Below are 24,132 nucleotides of genomic sequence, written 5' to 3'. Positions count from 1 at the left end.
CCCCCTGTCTTGAAGTCCTGCCCAAAATGGTGGCTTCCTTGCTTCTCAGCTGGTGCCTGACCCACTGCTTTTTTCCCCCAACACCACACTATCAACTTTGACTGTCCAGCGTCTGTAGTAACTCAGTTTCTCCAGGTTTTTAAATAGACTCTGGTAAACTACAATTCCATTTTGTGAAAGTGATCATTCTTACAATTAATGTTTAAGTTCATGTTGATTTCTGGGGCCTCAGATGAACCCAGCTCCCTCCAGCTTCAGAGACACTTAGCAAAAACTTTAAAACAAAGCGGGAGACTGGAAATTCCCAGTATTATTTTCACTGTCAGTCTCTTCTGGGATTGGAAGTTACTAAACAGAAAAGGAAAAGCAGTGAAACCATTCAGGAGCCAAGAATTATTTTGAACTAATTGAGAACTGAAGGGTAATCTCCAAAGGCTGCTGTAACAAAAGTCAAGTGTGCCTTGTTGTGCTGTGCTTTCAACCAGAAGCAATTGACGAAATTGAACTTCCAAATGATAGATGAAAAGTAATTTAAAAACCATCTATAGAAATTGTCACAACATCTTAAAGCAATGTAGTCATTTTTCATTTAGTTAATGTAAAGGTATAAGGATATTTTCAGTGAGTCATTTTTTACCCAGTTATAATACTGATGAAGGAGAATGATCTTGAAATTTGAAACTGAATGCCACTTCAAACAGGAATCTTAAGCTTGAACTTTGATAACTTTGGCATGCAATTGTCCTTAAAGTCTGACTTTAATTAAACTACAATTAATTTCAAATTGAGTTGGTGTTGAACTGCTTGTATCTTGCAATTTGTTTACTATATTAAGTGTACAAGTGGAATGTTATATATAATAAAACCTCACCATAAAGTGAGACAGTACATATTGCTGTTTAAATGAAACTTTTACCAAATTGAGTTTAATGACCAAATTATGCAACTGAAATGAAAACATTTCAAAAGCTGGTTTAAGTGCACAAATTGGACTGCACTCACTATCACTGGAAAACAGTCTGGATGGAGATTATTCTCTAACTCCACAAATATTGCATTTAGTTGCTGTAGAGCACAAACTAAAATTTTAAAAATGCAACTACACAAGTCATTGTTTAAACAATTTATTTCTACCATTCAATAATGCAAAGTACAAGAGCAAAAGCTTCTTATACAGCCAAAATTTATATTACAAATGATTAATATTTTAACAAGAGCAAGATTGATATTAATGCATTTCCATTCACGCAGTTTTAAAACTTGAACAGTGATCAGAATGCTTATCCTGAGGTTAGAGTGGGGGACAGGTGTAGTTTATTCAGAGGCCATTATTTCACATGAATCTTCTACTCGCAAGACGTTCATGAACAGTGAAGGATTTCAGTAGATGAGTTATGAGATGTAACTGACTTTAATTTGTGACATCTAGATTTGCTTCAAACTACACAACTACTGAAGATACCAGATATGCATAAAGAGTACCAAGGAACCCAAGCATAAATCTCAATTAAAATAGATAATACTTCATCTTAACGTAAGATTTGCACCAGAGATTACATGTTAACTCAAACAAAACCCTCCTGTAAATTTGTGCTTGTTAAAAGGCAAAGATGTAATTGCACAAATAAGTTGCCGTATTAAATGATAGCCCATTGAGCAGATTCTTTAGAGGTGGGGGTTCATTAATAGATATGCCATTAAAACAAAACTAAAATATATACGTAACATGTGAGGAAAGTGTTGCTTTGGCTCCAACTGTGAGAATCCAGTTGCAAGCAGGCTACGATTTATATTTAACAGCTATTAGGAGTTTAATATTTATTAATACTTTGATGCAACCCTCCCATCTTGTTAATCTAAGTGATAGAAACAGTACAAATGCTGCATTTCTTTTGCGTGACATGGACCAACTTATCAATAGGAACCATTCTGCACAGCATTTTACCCAAGTATTTGGCAAGGTAAACCAAAACAAATGTAAAAAATTTTTTGGATTCTCATAAGGATTAAGAATGCAGTGTTAATGTAAGCACAGGGAAATGAACTGGGTTGAGTCATTCTAGCTAGGAACTATACAAGTTCCATCTCATGAACTGAGCTTCACAAAAATCCATATCCCATATATCTGATCATCATTCTTATCCACAATCATCCAGTAGTTCACATCAGAACCATGGTGGTGATGAGGGGGATTACCTTTGCTTCTCTTGAAATAATGCAAATCCAAGTCCGACAACGTGAAAAGACAGCCACCACTTTTTTTAAAAAGCCATGAGTCCCTGCATAATCTCCAGCCACCAAAGGATACAATTTCAAAATTACAGGAACATCTGGTTTAAAGATTTTAAAAAGGTTGCTGCCTTGGGTCCAGAAACCACAGTGGAGACTGTTTTTGAAAAAGCCTGTTCAGTTTTATAAAACAACAAAACTTCAAAACTGAAACTCTTATTCTGCCTGCAAAGGGATCAAAGCTGCACAAATACAAATGTGAACTATAAAAAAACTTTACAGATTTGGCTAACAAAAGCTCTACATACAGCAGCATTAGAGTGATCATTTGAGTAACCCATGACAGGTGTGTACCACATTGCTATAGTGTGTGCTGGGATATACTGTACATAATACTGGCTATATGACTGGCATAAGAAACATATTTACATTTTTACATTGGTCCAGTAAGGATTCCCATTACTACAGCATTCATTCAAATGTCTTTTTGGTTAATACCGTGCCTCAATTCTAGAGTTATGCAACACCTCAAAACACTTTCCAAAATGTTGTGGGATTAGATAATTAGCATAAGGGTCCCCCAATTTGTATTGAGAACACAGATGGTCAGCTCCCCTGGATGATTCAGAGGAAGCACTGGTATTTGTTTCTGCTCAGACAAGTTATTCTCATTTTCCTGGGGAAAAAGAGGGGGGCACCAAAACAGAAAAGAAAGGCAATCACAATTGACTTCATGCTTCTCTAAACGTCTCCTGCACACAATTTTAGAAAGCGCTCAACAGGTTGATTCATGTCAAAGTAATGCACTATATTAATTTTTAAAAATTAGAACAATTATTTCTCAACTGAACACAATAAAATGAATTATTTCAGTTGTAATGCAGTAACTCCTTCAGTTAATATGAAAAAGTATAAAAATGTCAAATATAAGGCAAGCAGAAACTACAGCCTTTCAATGCATGATATTTGGAGAAAGAAGATGAATTTCACATAGATCTCCAATGAAATCTGCATACCAGTGGTTAAAACTAGATTGCTCCATTTTTCCTTCCAGCGAATAGACCAACCACTCTTAACTCACTTCTTGATGCAAGTTGGCCATGAGAGACCACCACATGCTGCTGATACAATGATGTAAACGACTACCTGCAAAAGATAGTTTGTTTTTCAAAGCAGATCTGAACTGCAGGTTTCATTCTCCTCCTCCCCCTCCCCCCAACCAATCATCCTCACAAAATATACTTAACACTTCCAAAAGATGAACAGTACAATGGAGTGAAAAGATGGTCCACAAAAGGTGAAATCTGAATGCACATTTTCGAAACAAAAGCAGACAAATTGATAGTGCAAGCAAAAATAATGATTTATTAATCAGTTTCGAGAAATGGCTGTAGAATGTCACATTAGGACTTGAATATGTTAAGGGTGCATGACATTTAGGAAGGACAAGCTGGGAAAAGGTGGCATTGCTTTTTTTTAAAAAACTGACATCGACCCAGCAGAGTGGGTTAAGTTCAAGAAACTAGGATGTAGAAGCAATTTGGGGAGAAATAAGCAATGAAAAGACAGGAAGTCACTTCTGGCTACAATGTGCAAGCTTCCAAATAGTTGGGCAGATAATAGTAATTGGACCTTGCCAGAAACATGTGATCATCATGTGGGATTTTAATCTACATAGAAAATCAGATGAGCAAAAGATAGCCTAAACAAAGAATTCCTAGAATGTTTTTGAGTTGGTTTCTTGGAACAGCACAATCTAGATTCAACCATGCAGCAAGCTGCATCAGATCTGGATAGTGGACTGAAATTGACTGACTAATATGATTAAAAACTTTACATTTAAATAGAATATTTCTGAATCCAAAGAAATACATTCCAATGGGAAAGAAAGCTTTCAAAAGGGGGAACCTACCATCTTTGGTCAACTTGAAAAGTTAAGAAACCATCAAATTGGTTTTTCTACAAATGTAATTCTGCAAAAAAAAAAAGGGGCAGAAGATTGTATAGAATATAAAAGAATGGCAGAGTAAGGAGGGAGATTTGGAATTAGAAAAAGCTAACAGTTTTTTTTGCTATCAATATTGTAAAAACTAAATGGGCAAGAGTTCCAGCAAGTGTGTGTTTAGGGAATTTGAAAAGGGAGCATTAGGGGATGGCAGATGAAATAAAGTAGCCTTCCATACAGAAGGTAAGGCAATTAGTGGAAATATCTAAGTCAGGAAATGGAAGAAGGAGAAATTGCTCAGGCCACTTTGCTGGAACAGCAGGCTGACAAGGCCCTGGTGGATTTCATCCTAAAGAATTGCCAGTGACACAGCTGACGTACTGATGGAAATTTTGTAAAATTACATAGATCCAGGGAAAGTTCAGTAAGACTGAAACTTAGCAAATGCAACTCCTACTTTGAAAAGTGGAGGGAAACAAAGCAGGAAAGGCAAAGCACTTAACATTATAGGTTAATCAGGAAGAGTCACAGTTTTCGAACGGTTAAATGAATCCAAGCACATGGAGTGGCAGCAGAGGAAAACAAACCTAGGGGCAAACAAATGTACCTTCAGACAAATAGCTAAGGAGTAGTGTCTGGATCAAGTGCATTGGAGGAGTGGTGACAGCACAGTAAAGCGAACCTGGATATCAATGGGAGCAGAGTAGACCAGACAACACTTCAGAAAATGACAGATCAACAGCAGTTGATCGATGAGTAAGTGGATATTTTCAAACACAAATTATAAGTCATTACTTAAGCAAGGGTAGATACTTATTTGGTTTTCAGAGAAGTCTATAAAGTTTTTAAAGAAAGTGGTTTAGTCCTGTCAGGGGAGCTCAAAGCCATGGTTTGCCTCTCGTGCTCCACGTGGAAACCTGGGCATATTTCCAGGTGTGCAGTAGACTGCAGCTCCTAGAAATGTGGGTTTAGAACTAGAACAGTAACTGGAGACATTATGGAGCATCCAGGTGTCAGGCAGCATTGTGGATAGCATGTTTACAGATATGATCACACCAGAGAGGAAGGGACCTGAAGAAAGGGAACAGGTGACCACCAGACAGCCCAAGAGAAACAGGTAGGTAGTTCAGCAGACCAAGGGTTTGACTTGATTGATAGACGGAAGGAGAGACTAGGTCCTGCACCAAAAATTCAACAAGCTAGGCAGTAGACTAAAAAGCAGAGCCACTTCAGTTGCAGTCTCTGGATTACTCCCAGTGCCACATGCTCGTGAACAGAATAGCAAGAATGAATGTGCGGTTTAACAGTTGAGACTGAAGGGAAGGGTGGGTTTTAGATTCCTGGACCACAAACTGTTTCTGGGGAAAGTAGGACCTGAACAAACAAACCTGTCTCCATCTGAATCAGAGTGAGACTAACATTCTTGCAGGACATTTTGTGCGTGCTGTTGGGAGGAGTTTAATTCAGCAAGGGTAAGGAACGTGTTTGCTGAATAAGGATACAATCAGAGTAAAACAAATCAAGTCAGAGGGAGTGTAGCTGTATTAGTTTAAGGGAGTAAAGTAAGGCTGGGAGTTCTTCATTGACAGGAGTATCCCAGGTAAAGTGGTGAGTTAAAGGTGATGGTTGACAGAGGTGATATAGTGGCCATCACAAAGACATGGACAAGGTTGAGAGAAGGGCAGGATTGGCATCCGAACATTTCAGGTTATGGAATCTTCAGATGAGACAAAGGTGTTGGGGGGTAGGTTAAAAAAGGCAGCATTGCATTTTTAGTTGGAGTTAGAAATGATACCTTGGAGGTGTCATGAAATGAAGCGTTATGGGTAGAGTCTATGAACAAAAAAAGGGGCAGCCACAAAAGTATGTTTGTTTATTATAGACCACCCCAAATAGTTGGCAGAATATGCACAATTCAGAGGGGTGTAAAAACAATACACAAAAGCCAGTTATTGTGTGAGATATTGTTAACATTAACTGGGATAGGTATAGTGTTAAGGGCCTTGGATGGAAAGGATTTTTTAAAAACATGTACAGGAGAATGTTCTAGGCCAATATGTAGAGGGTCAACAAGGTGGAGTTTTGGGGAATGGAGGTGGATGAGGAGCAGTTTGGTGATAGTGATCTCAACATGGTTCAATTTAAGCTTATTATGGACAAATAAAACAGACAAGTTGCAAAAACAAAGTGGTATAGGAGAGAGCAGATTTTAGTAAGAGACGATAGGATTTGGCCAAGGTATATGGGGAACAGCTACTGCTGGGGAAAATCTACAGAAAAGGCACAGAGGGATGTTTAAAAAGGAAATGTGGAGGGTACAAGCTCAACATGTTCTGTCGAGACAGATAGGAAGGATTAACATGCCCACAGAATCATGGATAACCAGAGATATTCAGGATATAATGAGAAAGAAGAGGGGCTTTTAGCAGCTGGGAACAAATCAGCAGAGGCATGAGAGAACAGAAATTGCAGGATGGAGTTACTTATAAAAGCAAACAGGAGATGTAAACAAGCTCTGGCTGGGAACAGTAGGGAAAATCCTATTATATATCAATGGGAAGAGGATGACCAGGGAAGGAGTAAGGACCAAGGTGGGCAAAGTGGATCCAGAGGACATTGGTAAATTGTTTAAATCAATACTTCAGTTTTTATCCAAGTGAGGATAAAAGGTATGGAGACCAGCAGTAGAGACTGTAGCTTTTGAGCAAATTCATATAGGGAAGGTCAAGGTATTGGCAGGCTTAAAAAAAAAATGGACAAATTTTCAAGTCTGAATGAACTGTGCCCAAGGTTTGTGTGTGAGGCAAGGAGATTGCAGGGGCTCTGACCCACATTTTCAATTCCTCTCTGACCATAGGGGAGGAATCAGAGGATTGGAGAACAGCTAATGTGGTTCAATATTTAAGAAGGGCGACAAAGATAAGCCAGAGAACTATAGCCCATTTAGTCTCAGGTCAGTGGTGGGGAAACTAGTTGAAAAGATTTAAAGAAATATGGCTTGGTCAGGGATAGTCAACATGACCACCTCAGAGGGAAATCACATCTAACAGGTTTGACTGAACTTTTGAGATGACAATTAGGGATGTAGATTAGTGTAGTTGATACAGTTTACATGGATTTCAGCAAAACCTTTGACAGATTCCACCAGGAGACTTATCAAGGCAGCAAATGTACATGGAATACAGGGTAATTTGATAAAGTGGATTCAAAGTTGGCTCAGTTGTAGGAGACAAGGGTGATGACAAAAAGCTGTGCTAGCAACTAGAAGCCAATGTCCATTAGTGTACCACAGGAATCTATGTTGCGTCATCTATTGTGTATAAATGAGATGCCTACATGGAGGGTTGGATTCGTAAGTTTATTGGGTGGATGATTGACCATCCAATATATAACAAGACAAATTGGGAGATAAGTGGCAGATTGAATTTAGCCCTGAAAAGACAGGTGATATACTGTCAAGAGTATTTTAACAAGGAACTATTCGAATGGCATGTCACTAGAAAGTTCTGTGGAACAAAGGGATCTTGGGAGTGTTTGATCATGTGATCTCAAGGTAGAAATGACACGAGAGTTGGATGGTGAAAAGGCATAGTGTACACTTGCCTTTATCAATCAAGATATGGATTACAAAAAGTGGTTGATCATGGAGATCTTTAGAAAGCACAGCTACAACACTGCTTGCTGTTTTGGTCATCACATCACAGGAAAGATGTGATTGCACTGAAGGGGGTGCAGAGGAGATTCACCAGGATGCTGCCTGGGGAGTACACAGTGTACAGTTCTGGTCACCCCATTAATAGGAAGGATATTAAATTGGAACGAACGCAGAAAAGATTTAAAAGGATGTGCCCCTTCTAATAATGTACATCTCAATCTGACAGATGTACATTACCAGGGGCACAGCGTGAATAAGGAGTAGCTGTTCCACTTAGTTGAAGTGTCATTCAACAGGGGACACAGATTCAAGGTGAGGGGCAGGATCATGTGCAAGAATCTTTTACTCAGAGGGTGCTAACATTACGGAACGTCCTGCCTAGGAAGATGATAGAGACAAATTGCCTCATCCTTTTATAAAAAAAAAGTACCTGGAGTCCACTTGGAATATCATAACACTCAAGACTATGGGTCAAATTCTGGTAAATGGAATTAGGTTGACAGTCAGGAGTTTCTCATGTCAGAGCAGACAATGGATATTAAGGCCTCTTGTCGACTAATTCTATGTCCCAATTTGGAGTTTTTTTTTCAAGTAGTAACCTGCTGTGGGTTGGGGGACAGATGGATGCACTTAGATTTCTACAAGGTATTGATAAAATTCCAACTTAAAAAGATATTGTTAGTGTGTAGGAGGTATACTATTGGTACAGATAAAAGGTTGGCTAACAGAAAAATGGGCAAAATGTCTCTTTCTGGTTGGTACAATTATAATGAGAATTGTGCTACAGAGATCAATGTTGGTCCTTCAATTGTTTCATTTCTACAAATGACTTTGAAGACAATGAAGTATGTTTCAAACTTGGTGACAAAAGATACAAGGTAAGTTAGTTGTGAGGGCGCACAAATATAATCACTTTGCAGTGCCCTTAAGTAAACACTCAAACAGAATATTATGTGGGAAGATATGAAATTGTACAACTTAGGATGAATAAAGGAGCAGCATATTTAGGTAATGACAGATTGCAGAGGGATCTGGGTATCCTAAAGCATGCACTGTAAAGAGTTAATATGTACAGCAAGTAGTTAGAAAAGCCAATAAAATAATATTGTTTGTTGAGAGGGGGACTGAATATATAAAAGGTAAGATGTTTTACTTCAGTTGCATAGGACATTGGTGAGCGCACATCTGGAGAACTGTGTATAGTATCGGTCGCCTTATTTAAATGCAATGGAAATATAGACCAATTCTTGGAATGGAAGGGGAGGCTAGGTCACAGACTTCAGAACTCCAATGAATGAGCCTAGCCTAAGAGGTGATTTGACTGAAACAAGATCTGTCAGGTCTTAAGTGTGGATGTGGAAGGGCGTTTCAACTTGTGGGAGCACGCAGAACTAGGGTTTACTGTTTAAAAGTAAGCAGTCACACATTTCAGACAGATGAGAATTTCCTTCCCTCAAAGGATAGCATATTTTTCTAAGTCTCTTCCTCATAGGCAGTGAAATCAGAGTTTAAATTCTTTTCAAAGTATAAGATAGATTATTGATAAGGGGACTCAAGTTAAATATGGTAGGCAGAACAGAGTAATTAGATCAGTCATGCCTTTATTGATTGGCAGAGTAGGCAACAGTGGCCTATTTCAGCTCCCAATTCGTTGTTCATACTCAAATCCAACTACTGTCCCAGTTTATTCAAACATCAGCAAGACAATGGAAAGTGCTGTCAATAATGCTATGAATGGCACTTGGTCAATAAGAACCTGCTCACATTCTAGGTTCTAATTAGACCCACAATTCTTGACCTCATTACAGCCTTGGTCCAAACATTAAAAAAGCGTACTCAAGACAGGAAGTTTGTTACTGCCCTGACATCAAAGCAGCATTTGACCGAGTGTGACACTGGGAGTAAAGCTTGAATTGGGGAAGTCTCTCCACTTGTGGAGAGTCCTATCGAAATGAAGACGACCATGATTATTGGGATTAATTATCTTAGCCATAGGACACCACAGTAGGCATTCTCTCCGTGCAGTGAACCACCAATGTCTTTATCAAAGACCTTCCCTCCATTACGTCTGGGGTAATGTTTGATGAATGCACAGTGGAATTTGCAACAGCTCAGACAGTGAAGCAGCCTGTGCCCAAATACAGCAAGATCTGGAGGTTTGATGTTCCTTATGGGGCAAGTAACATCAGCACCACATTAATATTGGGCAATAACCACTGAGTAAGAGAATCCAGTCATCACCCCATCACATTCCAAGGACATTTCCAGTGCTGAATTCCCACAATCAAAATCTTGGGTTTAACATTGATCAGATACTGAACTGGACTAGTCAAATAAATACCATAGCTTCCACGTCACCTAAAAAAGGTACACAGTGCATCAACACACTAAGCTTTACTAGACAACACCATCCAAACCTGCAACTCCACTGGGACAAGGACAGATACGTGGAAACAGCACCACCCACAAGCTGCCTGTGGAGCTAGATGTTGTCATCACTTGGAACCACACAGATTATTTGCTGTAACAGGGTCAAAACCCTTTGCAAGTTACAAACGGGAAGGAAACACTACCAGTTTTGCAATGCAATGGAGCTACTATTTTAAAGACCCAACTGTCCAAAATAGGACATTTTGTACTAAGGAATTTCACAGCAGGGAAGCACTGTTCAATCATTAAGTGTACATTAGTATGCTTTTGTATCTTCTAAACAGTCACATTACAAAGAGAATATACTTACAATTGCTACGATGGCGATAATTATTGTCAACTTGAGGTTTTTCATACACATCGCTCTGGCCAGGTTCCTACTGGTGGTTTTAAATGTGACCGACTACAAAAATAAATACACACTACATTTGATTTTTGACTCCAAACAGAATTGAAAGACAATATAACATGAATGCTGTGGTGGAAGAACTGCAGGCAAGCATGGGGCAAAAGTTGGTTGGAGAGGTTATTCAGTCACTGTCTTTACTTTGGATGCTTGCAAAACCCAGAATAAGCACCATAGTAAGTGGGCATGTTAAAAAACAAAATACTTGCACTCAAAAAATCTTTTATGACGACCAGATGTTTAACGCACTTCAAAGGCAATGAAATACTTTGACATGTACTTTCGCAGTGAAGAAAAATTAGCCAAATCTCTAAGCATTGCTAATGTTTTGTGATATTAAGCTGGATTTTAAAATTGGCCACAACACCAGGATTAAATGTTTTCCTCTTCTGCAGAAAGTGCCATTGGATCGTTTACATCCCCTCAAGCAGAGATGCAGCCTTGGTTTAACATCTCATCTGAAGACAGCACCTCTGATAGTGCTAAACTTCTTTACTAATACACTGAAGCTTCAGGTCTGATCTCTGTACTCAAGCCCTGGAGTGCAACTTTATCTAGAATCTTGTGACTTGATGTGACAATTCTAATGACTGAGCAACAGATACTCGAGGAGAAATTTTAAAAAAGCCAAGACCCAAAGGAAATAATGCACTGACAGCATCATTTTTGACTTCACAACCCATATTTGCAACATAAAATAAATTCCATCATTTCAAAATAAGATAATAAAAAGACAAATTGTGTGCTGGAAGCAGTTCAGAGAAGGATTACTAGACTAATATTTGTATTAAACTGATTGCTTTATGAGGAAAAGCTAGACCTGTAAGCTCGGAATTAAGGATACAGAGGAAACAACTTAATTGCAACATACAAGATCCTGATGGGATCTGACAGTAGATGGTGAAAGTATATCCTCTTGTGGAAAATTCCAGAACTAGGTGTCAAGTTTAAAAATCGGGGGGCAGACATTTAAAACAAATGAGAAAACAACTTCTTCCATCCTGAGGTTTGAGTTGCTCAGAATTCCCTTCCTTAAAAACAGCGAACGTTTGCAGAATCATTAAATACTTTAAAAGACTGAGGTAGGTAGACTCGAGATTACCAAGGGGATTGGAGACATGTAGAAATATAGAATTTAGGTTAGAATCCGATTAGTCATGATTTTACTGAATGGTGGAGTAGGCTTGAAGGCCAAATGGCCTACTCTTGTTCCTTGTTCAAATATTATATGCAGTTGCCCCAAAAACTCTCATTGCAGGTTTTAACTTCTGATAACTAAAATTTTCCAGAGTCCGAGAAAAGATCTGTAGTCAGAGTGGAAATCTAACAATGTTTGTACTTGCAGCTATTGGCTGCTTCTATGGGAAGGGGTGAAGCCACAAACAGCTCTTGAAACCTTAAGAGCATGGGTTCCATATCATTACATTGGCAGCTAGCAGGTAAGCAATAGGGAGGGACTTTAAAATTGTAACTTCCACTGTTCTACACAAAAGTAAAAAAAAAACTAAGAAACTGAACGTGATGGGTGGGCACTATTTCATTCGGATAATCAGTTATTCGGTTAATTGATTAAATGCCCTTCCTCTGGGGCTCGGAGTTTTTAAAAGTCTGCTCCCTGTTCAGGAGGCAGCAGAGCCTATGCCCCAAACCTATCCAACACTGCCCCCACCCACTCCCTAACCCTGTACACGCCCAACCCCTCTCCGGGGCAGCTGCACTGTACACCAAAACTGTTGTTGCTGCTACTACAGTTGCCTTTGTGGGGTAAGTCTCCAAATAGTGCACACGCAGCCATAGACCCCCACACAACTTTTATCTTAATTTTTGGACAGGTTCTACCTTTGCCCTGTACAGGACAATGTTGGAGAGATTATCTTGGGGGAGGGGGGTTAGGTAACACCTCTGTGTAGAATTCCAGGGAATGTGTGGGGAGAGGGAGGGAAAAAAAAAAGAGGGAAGAGGGGTCATTTGGACACGGTGCCTGTTTAAATCACCGTAAACAAAAGACCCGATCTCTATTGGAAATATGTCCTTGATGTAATGTTTCCTCGACCTCAACCTCCAACGTTGCTCATGGAGAAAAGTCACATCACCTGAGAAAATTTTAGAATGTTTATTTTGAATTTCAGTGCAAGGGATAAGACAGACACTTGATACTCACAGAATCCACTAAATTTTCAGTTTTGTCAATTAACAACTCCAATTTTTCTCCTCTTTGTGCTACCAAATCTGTAAATTGGAAAAGCCAACAGGTCAAGTCACATTACAAAGTAAAATTTCATGAAATCCGTTCATATTTCAGTTGAAATTTCATAATTCAAATTTTTATTCCTGATATATTGCATCAACTTACTGTAAATTTTACTCTTGGTCTTTGACAAACATTCCATAGCAGATTATTTAAAACAACAAGTCTACTGAAGGAGGCAGAACAGGAAGGTTGTGTGAAGTTGGAGAAATCTGAAGAAGTGCTTCAAAATTCAATGTGCCCCTTATTTGATTTTGCTATTAAGAGAACTTCACGTGTAGCAGCGATTAGTTTTGAAAAATTGTGGTTCACAGTTTGGGCAGGAAGGAATAGAAATGGAGCCAGCAACGAGCACTTAAGGAACGTACAGATGATAAAACATGCACAAGGGTTTCGCTGGTAGGTTAAAGTTAAAAATCAAACACCAGGTTTGGTCCAACAGGTTTATTTGGAAGTACAAGTTTGCAGAGTGCTGCTCTTTCGTCAGTCGTTGTTATAGGGGATTCTACAATTAGGGGGACAGATAGTATACTTTGTAAGCCGGATCAGGAGTCTTGCATGGTGTGTTGCCTGCCCGGTGCCAGGATATGGGACATCTCTGACCGGCTTGAAAGGATATTGGAGCGGGAGGGGGAGGATTCAGTTGTTATGGTCCACGTTGGGACTAACAACATAGGCAAAGCTAGGGCGGAGGACCTGTTTGGGGATCATCAAGCACTAGGAAGGAAATTGAAGTACAGGTCCTCAAGGGTCATAATCTCTGGATTACTGCCTGAGCCACGTGCCAATTGGCATAGGGATAAGAAAATTAGGGAAGTAAACACATGGCTAAAGGTTTGGTGTGGGAAAGAGGGATTCCCCTTCATGGGGCATTGGCGTCAGTTTTGGAACCGGGGGAATCTGCACCATTGGGACGGTCTCCACCTGAACCGATCAGGTACCAATGTTCTAGCGAAGAGGATAAATAAGGTTATCAGTAGGACTTTAAAGTTGTGAATTGGGGGGGTGGAGTGGAGTGAAAGCGATGGAGTATGGAGTTAAATGGAAAGATAAGCAACAGGATAGCATATGTGCAGGCGGATTTAAACTTGAGGCAGACTGGGAATGCAGCAAAAAGGAAGGATAATTTAGGACATGACTTCCAATATCTCTAATGATAAGAAAGTTAGCATTAAGGCACTTCACCCGAGTGCTCATAGCATTCGTAACAAAGCAGATAAACTAATGGCACAGATCATCGTGAATGATAATGATGTGATAGGCATCAGAGACATGGTTGGGGGGGTGGGGGGGGGGGGTGGTCAGGACTGGCAGGAGCAAAACCAGTGTACAAAATCCCATGCAAGGACTGCACAAAAAACACTACATAGGACAAACAAACAGGAAGACAGCTAACGATCTGCATCCATGAACACCAACGAGCCACGAAACGACATGACCAGCTATCCTTAGTAGCCACACACACCGGTGACAAACAACATGAATTCGACTGGGACAACACTATTATAGGACAAGCTAAACAGAACAGCCAGGGAATTCCTAGAGGCATGGCACTCATCCACAGATTCAAATCAATAAGCACATCGGCTTGGACCCAGTATACTGGCCACTGCAGCAGACAGCTGAAACTGACAACCGGAAGGGGCAGATTCAAACCACTACAAATGCCAGAGGAAAGATCACAGAAGCACTTCACAGGAGGCTCCAAAGCAGTGAGAATGTCACCTAGACAGGGGACGAAACGTCTGCAACACAAAGTCCCAGCTCGGCGAACAGAACCACAACAACGAGCACCCGAGCTACAAATCTTCTCCCAAACTTTGATCCCTGGAATGGTAGGTCTAACATACGAGGAATGGCTAAGGATCCTGGGATTGTATTCATTGGAGTTTAGAAGATTAAGGGGAGATCTAATAGAAGCTTACAAGATAATACATGGCTTGGAAAGGGTGGACGCTAGGAAATGGTTTCCATTGGGCGAGGAGACGAGGACCCATGGACACAGCCTTTGATTTAGAGGGGGTAAATTCAGAACAGAAATGCGGAGACATTTCTTCAGCCAGAGATTGGTGGGCCTGTGGAATTCATTGCCGCAGAGTGCAGTGGAGGCTGGGACGCTAAATGTCTTCAAGGCAGAGATTGATAAATTCTTGATGTCACAAGGAATTAAGGGCTACAGGGAGAATGCAGGTAAGTGGAGTTGAAATGCCCATCAACCATGATTGAATGGCGGAGTAGACTCGATGGGCCAAATGGTCTTACTTCCACTACTATGTCTTATGGTAACTACAGGTAAACATCAGATAAACCCGCTAGACTATACCCGGTGTTGTGTAATTTTAACATTGTCCACACCACTCCAACAATGGCACCCCTACATCACTGTTAGGTTAGACAGTAGAAGTGGATGAAACTTTCAGAGATTCAAGTAATTGGCCTTGGGGATGGATGAGGGGTTGGATTTGAAACACCAACTGTTTAAAAAAGAATGAATACCAGTGGGAACTGATATAAAGACCACAAGCCCTGAAAGTACCTATCCCTGATTACAGGAGGGAAGAGTGTTGAGAAAGATGCTGGCAGAGTTCAAATATGAAAATGGAATGTTGTTTAGCTCTATGGAGTTGGGCAACAGAGGAAGGGTGGAGGAGGAAGTAATGATGGTCCAGATTATTACGGGCTGTGGAAATGCTGGAGGGATAATACGTAAAAGGGAAACTTTGATGTTCTGGAAAACAGGATAGAAATTGGCATGTAGAGATTGGATGAGAATTTGGGAGAGACACAATTGTTAGTTAATAACAATGAGAGCCTTAGTGGTAGAAGCACTGTTCGAGACAACATACGAATTGGACTGCACAGACATGGAAGAGGTTTGTGAAATTTCTGTACATCTTAGTTTCAAAACGGAATACTATTCAGAAACTAAATTAAAACAGAAAAAAGTTGTGGAGAAATTAGATTGGAGAAAGGACAACAAAATAGAGGGGAAATTACAAAGTGATGGAAGCATTATAGTTAGGAAAGGAAGACTAGGCAGAGGAAAATATAGATAGCAATGACTGCACTGTATTGGACAGAAGCAGAAAGTGAAGTAGCAGAAACACATTTAATGTCTCATCATGCCAAAAATGAGCTATACATAGTTCAGAATGATCCTGAAAGGGTAGGACAGAGGCCTAATACTTAAAGCTGGAGACAACTCTAGCTATGAATAATTGTGCGTGAAGTTGAGGATTATTACACAAATAGAAACTGAGATAATCTAGTGATGAGGGAAAGGCATAGCAGACAGAAGTTATGAGTAGCAAAGTATTGAGTTGATAAATTATAAAAGATTGATATAATGTCCTCCAAACTAACTTATTTTCCCTCAAAATCATCCCATTTATGACTGATCTCAACCATTTAACTATCTTGATCTCTTGATAAGGCTGCCTCGTGAGAAGATAAATAAGGACATTCACTTAATGTTTTCTTTGAGTCAGATTGGGGTTTGGGGATAGCAAGAGAAGAGTGCAGGGAAGGACACTAGATAAAAGTCAGAGGAGGCAGACTCTAATTGAGAACAAAGATCATAAGTCAGACAGGTTTACAGCACAGAAAACAAGAAAAATGAGCAAGTTTTACAGTAGTTCCTCTTTCATAGTTACTCAAATTTCCCTGAACTAATCCCATTATGAACATCCACAGAAGTCACAAGCCATGTGAGTCTACCACACAAAAGGGTAATAGACCGAAGGTCAGGGTTCTTTAAAGGGTATTTTAGAATTACTCACAATAATCCACAATATTGACAACTTGGGTCACAGATATTAAGCTCAAATATACAATATTTTGCACAAACCACTTATTCCTGCAATCCTAAACCATCCACGGCACCCTACTGCCCAGTTTAGGACAAAACAAAAGTAGAGAATTAAAAACTTAAAAGCAAAACATTGCAGATGTTGTAGATCTGAAAAAACAAAACAATGTTGCTTCCAGCAATATCAGGATGCATCTGGAGGTTTAAAATTTCAAATTTAACAGATGAAATGTCATTGGATTTTGACCGGTTTCTTTCTGCAGAAATATTGCCTGACCTGCTAAGTGCTCCCGTCTGTATTTTATTTAACTAAATCCAAAACACATTGGTGTGAATAGGAAAATATTTGTAATGCCTTTGATTTAACAGATTCACAATGCTGGAATCATACAATATTACAAAAACATGAGAAACTGATATATTCAAACAAATTTACTTGACTAATGTTGTACTATAGATTAATATTTTTCAGGGGATAAACTCACCACACCACAAATTAGAGAGCTCCCTCGGGGGTACTGGTGTATATCAATATGCAGTTATCACAAATCTTAGCAGCTAGGTTAAAACCAATAAGGCCGACAGAACGGTCTTGAACTAGATTTTTATATTGCCATTTTTATACATACCAATATTCCTGACCATGATTCCTTTCAACTCATCAACCTGCGCTTGAGTCTCCAAAACACGATCTGATTTCTTGTTTTCTGACAAATGTTTCTGAAATCATGTGAAAAGTTCAATATTCTCTATTTAGAAGGTCAGATACACATCACATCCATGCAGATCTTCGTTCAAACTATTTAGAGATCCACTTGCATGAAAAGCAATACTGAAATGACTGCCAGCCTAGAATTTCCTTTGCTCACTCGTTCCCTATGCTCGGGAGTTTCTTATTCTTACACATTTGTTTGTGATTATGTTGTATGAATTTATACAAAATGCTGGATTCCAAAAAGGTGATCAGCAATATTAAGTGGTAACAACATTAAAAAAGGATCTTTCAAACCTATATTCAGTCATTTTACTAGAATTAATGATTTTGTTGAGGTAATAGTGAACAAACTATAAGATCAATTAGGAAATTCACAACTTCAGAGTTAGTGCTTTCAACTGAGACCATTTGCTGGAACAAACAAATCTGAAAGAGACCACAAGAGTCAATAATCTGTTATTGTGCAGATCTATGAGAAACTAAATTGGACAGCATGCATTTGAAATCAAGCACTTTTGCCTGAACAGTTAATGCCAACCTTTTCCTTTCAATGCTTCCTTGTTTATATCCTACTTCGCAAAGTAGGAATCTTCCCTAATTTGACACCCTTAAGATGAACACACAAGACTCTTTTACAAAAATACCTGATAAAGAAATGCTATGTAAAGCAATGACAAGGTATTGCATTTTAATTAAAGGCAACACGTGCAGGGCAAACTGCAATTCTCTTTACACTTTCTCCTGAATACACACACGTGCAGTTATACTACGCTAGGTGGTCTCCAGACACATTGAGTAAGTCCAAACAATGAGTCTAGCAACAATATTTAATTGTGTGGAATACCTGCCAATCATGATCTTCTAATCTATAGAGTGCCCTGTACATAGGGTGTTAGTGGTATCAATGAGTAGCTCTCAAGAACTTTGGAACCTTGACCATTATTTCCCTTTTCAGTTGCCTTAGCTGGAATCAGCTAAACTTAGGCAAAATGGAACTTGGAACCTTCTAGTTAATATAGCCAAGTGCTGTATTGAATATGGACTTTAAAACACCATTCTTAGACAAGATGATATCAAACTTCAAATCAGATTTAACTACTAGCTTTTCAATGTATTTATGCTGTTGAGGAGGTGGTAAGGAGAAAGACTTATTGAAGGTTCTATTTTTGTACTAAACTGCAAATACATTACTTATTAAAACTTGTGGAATAGTGGGAGAGATACTGACTGAACTGAAACAAAGCAATCAAAGACATTTCCATTTGTCAGAAGTGAGACAAAGTTGCACAGGACTGGATGCAAAAACATTAAAAACACACCAAACCAAATGAACAGCCTCTCTGCGTTCTTTGGGCATTAGTTAAAACAAAGTTATCTGGCCTTTCAATCATAGTTGTTTCTCACCTGAAACAACTCTCCTTGGTTGCTAATGAATCATTTACAGTTAAGAGATTGCACTCACCATTTGTGCAGCTAACACACTGGAGAATTCGCTGTTCATTGCGTAAGGCAAGGCTGTTTGTGCCCTTGATCCATATGTAGTTTGAAATCTTTTCTTTATTTCATTTAGAAAAGTAAATGCTCTTGATCGCTCAAAATCCTGAAGTGTTAAATGGAATAACGGTCATCTCAAATTACAGAACTTCATTTAAGTTTCAAAGGACCAACATATGCAAATAGATAAAATAATAGTCAACAAGTTCCTTCCTTGGGGAGCAACTGAAGGTCAGCCCATTCTTTCTCTTTACATTACTGTTACAAATCAGTCAGCAGACTTGAAATACCTAGAGACTGAAATCTAGGTGATCTGGATTAGACTGCATTCCTACATCACATAAGGAAAGTTGTCAAAGCAGTTTAAAAAATCTGTTCATTAAAAAGCATAAATTCACTGTGCAAAAAGCACATAACTGGCTCTGTAAATCTCCAAACCATATTTAACTGCATGTTAATCCCCCAAAGATTACTTGTTTAGATTTCATACTTACATCATCTGTGATACACAAGTATATTATCCTCTCTTGGCAAATATAATGGAATAAGTAGCTGAAAAAGTGAAGAGAAATTGGTTAATATGCAAAAGCTGGATAAGTTGAATAGTTTATTAATTATCAGCGTGTTGTCACTAGTCATTGGCAGTGGACATGGGAAATTAAAATATTTTTCTGCAACTCTTTGGCTACTTACGAATATTAGTAAACAGGAGTAAAACAGCAATTATTTTGAAACTCACTTAAAACATGGGGGTCATTGGTTGGTTCAACACTAATTATTTTTCAGATGACGTTGAGCTGTTTTCCTGAATGCTGCAGCCCATATGGTGTAGGTACACCCACTGTTGTTGGGAAGGGAGCTGCAGGATTTTGACCCAGTGTTAGAGAAAGAATGGCAAAATAGTTATAAACCCAGATGACGTGACCTGGAGCAGAATCTGTAGTCAGTGGTGTCCCCATGCATCTGTTGTCTTTGTCTATCAAGTTGGTAGAAGTCACTGAGGAGCCTTCGTGAGTTGTAAACTATAGATAGCACATATTGCTGCCACTATGCATCAGTGATGGAAGGAACAAAATTTGACTGTGTTAGATCGGATGCCAAACGAGTGGACTACTTTGTACTTGATGGTGTCAAAGTTCAAGTACTGGAGTTGCACTTGTCCAGGCAATTGGAGTGCATTTCTTCACATTCCTGATTTGTCCCTTGTAGATGATGGATACACTTCGGAAAGCAGAAGATCTATTACTTGTTCCTAGCATTTTACCTGCTCTTGTAGCCAGAGTATTTAGATGGCTCATCCAGTTCAGCTTTTGATAAATGACAGCGCCAAGGATATTGATAGTAGGCAATTCAACAATGACATAAGTTTCTATCAACATGAAATATCATTCATAAAGCTCTCAGCAGTATTTGCAAAGTATGCCAGCAAATCAAATAAGTTGAAACATTTAGGTGGGAAACAGAACATGCACAAAAGATGGTTTAAAAATATTGAAAGTAGAAAGGTCAATACACAACAGTATATTGATGATATGAAATCCTGATGGAGGAGGAGTCAGGAAATAAACACTACCTCAGACTCAAACAGGTTAAATACACTTGGACATGTGACTGAAAAATATACAAAGCTTGACAGAGGGAGAGATTTTCAATAGGTGCACCAGTTGAGCCACTGGAGGAGGAGGAGTATTTAATTAGCTTGTCAAATTTAATGCAGAAGACTGCAAATACTGAATTGCAGTAAATGGAGTTTATGCAAAGTGGAATAGTTAACAAGGATACTATTTGAAATGTTGATCAGGTGATGCAAGGTATATGCAGACTGAGAATAAAGCAGATAATGCATTAAACACGAAGGCGGTGACCTTGATTACGTACCAGATGTAGGTTGAGGAGTATGGTACAAGTAGTTATATAAACACTACAGGTACAAAATGCAAAGTTCTCAGAAAAACACAAATCAACATTAACATAAGCAGTCTTGCTCAAATCTATCCAGGTTAAATTTACTGAATCCAAACCTGTTACAGATTAGCACTATTATAACTACTGATTTTTAATCACCTTCAAGATTAGAAAACCCAAGATGTTTTAAAGCAAAATTTATAAAGCTTAAATATGGTTTAGCAATGCAGTGCCATGCATTGTCTCTCTAGTCTTGATTTGGCCCATCAAGTCTGCTCCGCAATTTAATATGATCATGCCTGATCTTTTACATTTCTGCCATATGCCCACCTTCTCTCATATCCCTTGATGTATTTTTCTAAAATAAAAGGCAAAGTTAAAATTCAGCTCTGAAAATATGGATAGCATTTGGTGGGAGAGATGTTCAAGGTGAAACTAATTTGGGTTCATGACATAAATGCAGTTAAATTCAGCAACATGGCAGCCATAGATGAGCTGAAATTGGAAAATGGAAAAGTGTCATTAGCACTACAATGACAATTTTATAACTTTTAGAAAAACTAATGCAAGTGTTAAAACATGTTTACTTTCCATCAGAAATAACCTGATTAGTTGACCCTGGGGGAAAAAAGAGGGGCCGGCCATTCAGCACAAAGCTGCCCCACCATTCTAGGTCATTGATCAAGTGACATTTTTGGTTCAGCTTCCACAATCCTCGAGAGAGAGGATTCTAAAGACTCATGCCTATCTAGTGAAGATTTTTTTGTTTATCAATCTTAAAATGGCCTGCTCCTTAACCAGTGAATTGGTGCTTGGGTTAAGGTCACAACCAGGGAAGGGTCTATTTATATTGTCACACAGCATGAATTTTGCAAGTTGCAATAAGATCACTTCTTGCATTTCCAAACTTTACAGAATACAGATCCAGTTTCCTCAGTCTCTCATGACAATCCTGCCATCTCAAAAATTTAGTGATCTTTCTTAAATGGGTAAGTGTTCAAATATCACATTGTTTTTGTCTCTGTGGTATTAAGTCATTCTATTAACTCAATATTTTCCAAATAGTATGAAGACAAAAACAAGCTCAATCTCTAATCATAAAATGAGGGGGAAAAACTAGTTTGGGTCACACTGGTGTTAAATTACAGGAATAAGGATTTCCTCGAACATTTTGTTCTACAGAATGATTCACTACCAGAATAACCTTTCCACATATGCATGACATTGCTAAAGGAAATGAAGCTTCGGCTTTTATTTTAATTCAAACAAAATATGCTGGAAACATCTCTGAAAGCAGCATTGCAATACAATTCTCAGATCCAAGACTTTGGTGCTTACTTTCCATGGGAATAAGTCAGTTTATTATTTTCTGATGGTATTTTTGATAGTATCTGTTCAGTCACTTCCAAAAAATTCCCTCCACACCAGGCATTCTTTGCAAGGATGGTAGTGCCTCTTGCAACTACTGCAAACAAGATAGCCATGGCTCCTCTGCTATAAGATACAAAACAAATATACATCACAATTTACAAATCACTATTTCAACAGAATAAATACCCCCACTATCAACATTTTTTTTTTATATGCTCAAAGTACAGAGGTCAATGAACTACACAGTTTGGGAAAAGCAGGATCGAGTGTCAGAATTTAAGGATCAAGACAGCCAAAGTTTTAAAATCACTTCACTTTGCCCTTCACTGGCAGAACAAGTGCTTTGCTTCAAATCAATTTTAACATTGGCCTGGAAATAGGATTGAAATAAATGTTCACCTTACTTCACAATCATGCAGTACAGAAAAGGCCCTTTGGCCCATTAAAGTTTTACAGCCAGAAAGACACTACACTAGTCCCACAGCCTTTAATATTGACACTTCAAAAAAGGTGTTCATCTAAAGTATTTTTCCCCCCAAAGTTGAGGTTTCCCACCTCAACTGCCCTTCCAAATAGTGTATTCAAGATAGGAGGAAAAAAAATCTTTTCCTCAAATCCCCCCCAATCCTCTTGCTTTTCACCTTAAAGATTCTGCCTCCTTGTTGACCCTGACACTAAAGGGGAACAATCCATTCTCCTCCATCTTAGACATTTCAGCCTTCACTGCTCCAAAACAAAAAAAAAGAAAGAGAGACTTTAGTTTATCTAACCCCTCTTGAGAAAAACTCCATCCTAGTGGATCACCATTGAACACCTAATAGTACAATTACACCTTCCATATCATGGCGACCAGCTGTGGCCTAACCAAAGTTAGGTACAGCACCAACCACCCTGCTTTTAGAACCTATGCCACGACCCAGAAAAAAAGAGGTGAAGGAACATGTATGCATTGTTAACTACCCTAGTAATCTGCCTTGTCATCTTCAGGACAAATACCCCGAAGTTTCTCAAAGAAAACAAACCTGATGAGATTTCACCAAACTCTGAACATGTAACCCGAAAGATAACGCAGTATTCCGGATCCTGGTTACGCTGTCCAACCACAGACTGCAACGTTCTGTACATAAAATTATACATTCAGGATAAAGAAAGAAATAAACCGTCATCATACAAACAGGACAGCTACACAATTTTCTCTCGACTTTTCCCAACAAATGTCATTACGTTGATACAACACACTCCCACTAAAACCCCAGAGCCACTACATTATACAAAAGTCAGTGTAACAATCACACTTTTATACCACACACTTATATCTAAACGCTTCAAGAATCTCAAACAGAGCCTGCAACCGACTTCCAGCTGCCTTCACCGACATGTCGTAGCGTTAGACAGCCCGGGAGCAGGGTCTTAACAACAAACGAGGCGATCCGGGACAAACCCACAGCTGAAGTTCTCCACCTGCAACTCATCAAAACACCAGCAACACCTGAGCCCTTTCCCCAAATAAACATCCCTCAAACTGGAAGGTCCACACCACACCTTCACCGTTTAAAAACAAACAATATCAGCACATCCCATGCCTAAAGTCCAAAAGACAATATTAATTAACCAGAACCTATCCCATACCCTTTCCCTGAGCAGCCTCCACCTCCTCCTCTCCAGGGCCTGATTATCCTCAAGCTTCTCCCTCTCCACACACACACACACACACTTCCGGTCAGGTGAGCCCTTTTCACGGTGCACGCGCGGGTCGACGCAACAGCCCCCCCTCCCCCCCCACGACTTCTCGCGCACGCGCGGTGAGCCAGGCTTGATTCGTGGGAAATGTCGTTCACACCGCGAGGATCTTGGGCCGTCATCGGCGCGTGTGGCTTCAGGGGACTACAACTCCCGGCAGCCACGGAGAGTGACGCGCTATCCTGG

General features: G+C 39.3%; 1 protein-coding gene across 3 annotated transcripts; it reads right to left on the bottom strand.

Annotated features, from left to right (window-relative positions):
* Positions 1-1,108: 1,108 nt before the first annotated feature.
* sybl1 (synaptobrevin-like 1) lies at positions 1,109-23,934 on the bottom strand. Of its 3 annotated transcripts, XM_060832233.1 has the most exons (9): positions 23,836-23,934; positions 23,229-23,323; positions 22,174-22,329; positions 19,425-19,482; positions 18,899-19,036; positions 17,351-17,441; positions 12,827-12,894; positions 10,570-10,662; positions 1,109-3,375 (listed from the first exon to the last, which is right to left on the bottom strand). In XM_060832233.1, the coding sequence occupies exons 3-9, from the start codon at positions 22,317-22,319 to the stop codon at positions 3,307-3,309; spliced, it is 663 nt and encodes a 220-aa protein (XP_060688216.1). In that variant the 5' UTR covers positions 22,320-22,329; positions 23,229-23,323; positions 23,836-23,934; the 3' UTR covers positions 1,109-3,306. The 3 variants fall into 3 exon arrangements, with proteins under 3 accessions (XP_060688216.1, XP_060688215.1, XP_060688217.1); XM_060832232.1 differs by lacking the exon at positions 23,229-23,323; XM_060832234.1 differs by lacking the exon at positions 23,229-23,323 and having other exon boundaries at positions 22,174-22,326.
* Positions 23,935-24,132: the final 198 nt, after the last annotated feature.

Source organism: Hemiscyllium ocellatum, chromosome 11 (genome assembly GCF_020745735.1).
Source record: "Hemiscyllium ocellatum isolate sHemOce1 chromosome 11, sHemOce1.pat.X.cur, whole genome shotgun sequence".
Taxonomy (NCBI): domain Eukaryota; kingdom Metazoa; phylum Chordata; class Chondrichthyes; order Orectolobiformes; family Hemiscylliidae; genus Hemiscyllium; species Hemiscyllium ocellatum.
The sequence above is the reverse complement of the archived record's forward strand: the minus strand, read 5'-3'. Positions and strand labels throughout refer to the sequence as shown.

What these genes read in the sequence shown, in the direction of transcription:
- sybl1 (XM_060832233.1), bottom strand. Translation starts at nt 22,319, where the DNA reads ATGGCTATCTTGTTTGCAGTAGTTGCAAGAGGCACTACCATCCTTGCA. An exon ending in CTGACTTATTCCCATGGAAA is followed by an intron (nt 19,483 to 22,173) that starts GTAAGCACCAAA and finishes TCACTTTTTCAG; the next exon opens with CTACTTATTCCATTATATTT. An exon ending in CTGAAAATTTAGTGGATTCT is followed by an intron (nt 10,663 to 12,826) that starts GTGAGTATCAAG and finishes TTATTTTTGTAG; the next exon opens with TCGGTCACATTTAAAACCAC.